This window comes from Aegilops tauschii, chromosome 7 (genome assembly GCF_002575655.3).
Source record: "Aegilops tauschii subsp. strangulata cultivar AL8/78 chromosome 7, Aet v6.0, whole genome shotgun sequence".
NCBI classification, from domain to species: Eukaryota; Viridiplantae; Streptophyta; class Magnoliopsida; order Poales; family Poaceae; genus Aegilops; species Aegilops tauschii.
The window spans coordinates 123916857-123922356 of record NC_053041.3 but is presented as its reverse complement, the minus strand read 5'-3'; the positions used below and the strand labels follow the sequence as shown (position 1 = coordinate 123922356).

The window sequence follows — 5500 nt, the reverse complement described above, 5'->3', positions numbered from 1 at the left end:
CCGGTGAACCGGCGGTCCGACCGGTGAAAACCTGAACCGACAACCTTTTTGGTTCGATTTTTTAAACTATGCCTAAAACACGCGTGAATAATGTGCCTTGTTAATGCTAATAAATAGAGAACTGAGCATTAACTCAGTGGTATGGACATTGTCTTGCGTTCCCCAGATGGTGTTTGCCCTCTGGTCTCGTTTTTTTTTCTAATGCTGATAAATGATAGCGAATTGGGTGTGGTTTATGGTAGATTGCACCAACTAGCTTGGTCACATGGACCAAACATATCTGTTCTTTTACTTACATCTGCTTGCAGGATTTCTGCGCGGGATACATCCAAATCTTGTAGACACACGATAGAGTCGAAGAGCAGAGAAAGGCAGCTCTGACTTGTACGAAATAGAAATTGAACAGAGCAGAGCACGACAACAGGCACATCGCATTGCAAAGACTCACGGCACCAAGTCACCAACGAAAAGACTGGCTTGTATATTTTCTTTCATCATGGGAGAAGCATCCTCAACTCCTCATCTACAAAAAGGCAAGAGCTCCATCCAAATGGGGACGGAGGCCCCTTGGCACAGCAGGCAGATGCGCATCTCCATGTGTGTGTATTACAACAATATACAACATCGCCCTTTCCACTTTACAGGTTACCAGATCTCTCAGCGTATGTACACGCAACAACGATCCTCGCCTAGTTTCCTCCTATCCACATGCTGTAACGGAAGAACGAAATAATTCTCTGGCCCACCGGGGCCCTGTCTCACCCGCCGCATCTGCCCATGAGCCCGGCGACGTTCCGGGCGACTTCCCTTTTGGCCTCTAACGAGACGGGTGAGTCGCCAATGTACATGTCGAAGAAAGCCCCTGCGCGTAGAAAATGACTTGGTTCAAAATTACAAGCAGCACACATATACAGAATCACCAAGTTGCCTTAGCATAGGAAGAAGCACTTCACCAAGTTGCCTGTTGAGTACTACTTATGGATGTTCAAAGTGGAGACACTGAGGGTGCAAATAATGGTAGCTACCAAAATTTTGACTAGGGAAACATATACTTACTGCAAAGGTCTTTGCTCTGAACAGCACTGATCTGCCTGCCATCAACTGCAAACAAACATTCTTGTCAAAGATACACTCGATATTGCATAGAGAACATCCCGAAACAAATAAATCGACTCAGCAACCACGGCCTGAGGTACTTACTTTCTGTTATTAGCTGACCGTCAGACGTTTGGCAGAAGTCGATCTTTGTGCCCTGCAAATAACATTAATTTAACCACTCAAGTCTGAAAGTTACCGACTACAAACTAGTGTGTTCAGCCTTACAGCAGGTATAGGGATATCTTTAGTGAAGTAAGAAGCAAAGGTCTTCAAGCAATGATAGTCAGTGTTGGGATTTATCTGTAAAATGCAAAATCTCACATAAGTCTATAGGACTATAAGAGAAGTGAAGTGGCATCTGAAACAGCAAGGACCTTTCGCAAGCGCAGGCCAAGTGACTTCTCGAATACACTGCAACGAATAAAAGGAATGCCAGTTCAGTCTGAAGTACATGATAGATATTGGTAAGAGATTCATGCCAGCAAAATAAGATCATACTACTTACTCTCTCACTGCACCAATGCTAAGGCCTTTGTAGTTGACTACCAACCTGACTCTAATATGAAGGTTTTCCCTGGAAAAATGACAACACATATGTTATTAGAACCAGAGGATCATAGAATGTAGAAGAAGTATGAAGGTCCACTTTGGATTGCAAGAATGAAAAACACAGGCTTTTAACAGAATGTAAGTCCAAAACAGAGAATTGAAAACGCATGAAAATGGTAGGAACAAACGTTCAGCTATACAACAAGAGAAAAGTGCATCGATCCTACGAGAATGAGTGGGAAAAATAGGTCGGAAACTTGGAATGGGCGTTGCAATTCCTATGAATTGGGGCACGGGAAACCAATAAATTGGAAGATGGAACCAACGCCTATCATCCAAAGTGACTGTGCAGGAAAAATTTCTACGGATTGGAGTCCTACCAAAATCCTATGAAATCCATAGCATAAAAAAGGGCCTAACTTTCTTATCATATTTCCATGATGAACACATAGTAGATAAACAACCACTAAATGTTCCCTATGAGGATTTAGTGACCTATGCACATGTGGGTGAAATGTGCACCATCTGCTGCCATGAGAGTGTACAAGCAGAAATCCTGACAACAAGATACCAACTGATAGCAACATGCAGTACAACCAGAAACCAACTACCACAATAACATATATCCAGCTTAAAGAAGAATCCTTATGACCTTTGCTCGACAAGATAATTTTGTGACGCCATAATAGCGCATGCTAAGCTTATGCACTTCAGAGAATGTGTGAGTGTGTCACTGGGTCAGTGACATATCAATGGAGAGCATACCTCAGAAGATCATTATAGAAATCTGGGTCATCCTTCAGATTGGTGGTTGGAACTGAAGCATACTTAGGACCCAGCTTCTCGCAAATAGTATTCGGTTGCATATCTATGAGGGCATGGTATCGTCAGTAATCAATAGAGGAATGCCGGATAAACAAATTTTACTGGTAAATAGATACAAACAACCTAATCACTTTTCAAACAGTTTACTTACATAAACCAAAAGCGTACAGGTTCAAATTTTTGACCCTCATTATTTTCATGCCTTTGAAACCCACCCCAACAAGGACCTGCAATTTAGTTTTCAGTGAACTGTCACATGAAGTCATCCACAAACCAAGGGAGGACAAATGACTTAGAAAATTGAGAAGTAAAGCATTAGTTATCAATGAACTTTCAAATGAATCCATCCACGGAATAACTGAGTATACCAAGTGTCTTGGTTAGTCGATTTAATACTTATACTAGACTTATGTCCAATCTTAACTCTACATAGTTAAAGAAACAACTCTGCAGTATGACATAAGAAGCTCCTAAAAATAAGGGGTGTGTACCGTTGTAGCTGGACAGGAGTCATCTTCAAGGAATGCAGGGAACTTGATTCCAGTTTTTGGTTCAACTGCATCTTCCTGAAAGATCGTAGTTGGCACAGCAAGAGAAGAACAACTTAAGCGTTTTCCCTCCAAACAAGACTGGTCTGCTGGCATGTTGATATAACCATCAACATTTCCAAACGCCATCAACTCTGCAAGCATCTTCGGAGATCTTGAACATTCATACAAATATAAAATTAGAGAGAAGCATTTTCAAGAAATACAATAGAGAAGTCATGAACGCAAACAAAAATATAAAAGGGAAAGTAGAGCACATGATGGGCAAATAATTGGTATTGAGGCCTACATGTTTTCAAATGGTGGTACGATAGCAGCAAAACCAGCCATAGTAAGAAGATTGCTGGCATGTTGCCGCTCAATGTCATTCCACATTCGTCCAACGGTTGCCTGTGCAAGTCTGGCTAACAACAGCTGTACAGCATGCCCTTCTTTTAGAGAACCAAACTGCGATCCCACCAAATTTTGCACACCAGAAGTCACTCGCTTTATATGTGAAAACCCGTGGGGACTCTTGGGGTCATATGCTCTAGAAAACCAGAAGAAGAAAGCTCTGGCAAACTTCCTGAGGCAGATGAATGCTTCCTGAGCCTTCACATTTCCTGAAGAACAGATCTCCCTGCGATGTTGCAAAGAACTCCCCAACAATCTTCCGAGATGTGTTACCAAACTCAGCCCAAGATCATGGGACATTGGAAACTCTGGTGGATACTGGTACATGTATCCCCCAGCATGACCAATATTGGCGAAAATTAACCGATTGTGCTTCATGCTAAAATGAATATATATGAAGCCTTTCAAGCGTGTGGATGTAGGACGAGGATTATATAGTGATCTGTCAATAAGAGCAAAAGTAAAATGAATCAGCTATGCAATAACAACACCAGCTGTTCAGAACAGACCTAAACAACGAGTAGAACTCTTCATCGACTTGACGGCTTTTACCCTGTAGGCGAGTTCATAATAATTACAACTTACAACGACATTGCAAAACAGTATAAATCACACTTGCACAGGTCGCTTTGGGAAACCTTCAAGTTAACTTCATGCCAACTAAATAAGAAAACGGTTTTGCTAAAGCACATCTAGATGCCACATCTAAGTCCTATGCCATTTTACGTGAAGATTCATGCAAGCATTTTCATTAGTCTTTTTTCTTTTTCTTTCTAGTTTGATTGAGTCACTTAGATGTGCAATAACTAGTTAGATGTGCAAACAGTATTGCTAAAGCACCTCAAATCAGCACTCGGAAGCTCTAGAAAACCAGAAGGTTAGATGTGCAAACAGTATTTCTTTCTAGTTTAATTGCAGCATTAACATTTATTCACAAAACTATCAGACCAACACAAAATGCCCATATGTATATATAAGCTGATGAACAGGACAGTGCCAACGCGATTAGATTCCAACCTGTAGCGGGAAATTAGTGCAGCAATGGCACAAATCAATGGCCCCTTAACCCAAAAAAAATTCCCCAAGCTAAGCATCAACCACCCAAGCGTGTGACAATTCAAACGTCATCATACTAAAATTTGCTGGGCAGCAATCTCTGCCTAAACATGATTCATCACCCCTCCCCTCCATACAAAATCAACAAAATCGTCACTGACCAACTCACATTCACGAAAAAAAATAATAACTCTCATACACCAAAAAAGGAAAGCTGAATAAAATCACCATACCTATCCAACGGATCAGGGAGAACTCCGGGGCGAGAGCGGCGACCGAGGCCGGCCTAGGATCCGCGCGCGATCCGAGCTGATTCGGGGGCCCGGGATCAAAGACCAATCGGCCCGGAGCCCCCGCGCCTGACACGAAACCTGGAGGGGATGGAGGGGCGGCGGATCCCCTGCTCGATCAGCCTCCCCAAATCCGAACCCCCGCGCCTCGCCTCGCCTCCGCCCTCGCACTCGCCTCCCGTGAGAGAGAGGGAGAGGGAGAGGGGCGTAGAACGCGTGCTCCGGCCCGGCGTCGTTTGCTCCGTTCTCTCTCTCCTCCCACCCCAGCCGAGGCCAAAAAAGGGTTCAATAATTTTTGGGTTCCCTCCTTTCCGCGTTCACCGGGGAGCCCTTCTCAGAACTATATTCCCATATTAGTCCTTGTCACGTGCACTGGATACGTGCCTGACCGTTGTTAAGGATAATAGGAGGTTGTAAAGGGGGGTTGGATGTAAAATGCCTCGTCCTTTTCCGGGAAGGTGCGGGTCGTGGCACGAGGAACCGAGGGATATTCGGCGGGGCGATCGGACGGCCACGAGGAAGGGGTCGGCTGGCGTTGGGAGGTAGCGGCCGTCGATGCGACGCGACCGCGGGAGTTGGTCCACGTCGACCGCGGAGACAGACGCGGACGGCGGCTGGAAGGGCCTGGAGCACGTTTAAAATGGACGCCTTCTTCCTCTTCCTCGTGGAAAGGTCCAAATTTCCTGGACGTGTTTTTTTCTCTCTTTGGTCACGCTGGGTCGCCACGTCTTGTTTTAACTC

At 44.3% G+C, this 5500-nt stretch overlaps 1 protein-coding gene across 1 annotated transcript; it reads right to left on the bottom strand.

Annotated features, from left to right (window-relative positions):
* Nucleotides 1-457: 457 nt before the first annotated feature.
* Nucleotides 458-5072, bottom strand: LOC109779220 (fatty-acid-binding protein 2). The gene is made up of 11 exons (XM_020337826.4): nt 4703-5072; nt 3310-3855; nt 2964-3174; nt 2624-2699; nt 2413-2515; nt 1604-1672; nt 1473-1509; nt 1324-1398; nt 1201-1252; nt 1057-1101; nt 458-862 (listed from the first exon to the last, which is right to left on the bottom strand). Exons 2-11 carry the CDS (start codon nt 3789-3791, stop codon nt 759-761), a joined length of 1254 nt encoding a protein of 417 aa, XP_020193415.1. The 5' UTR covers nt 3792-3855; nt 4703-5072; the 3' UTR covers nt 458-758.
* Nucleotides 5073-5500: the final 428 nt, after the last annotated feature.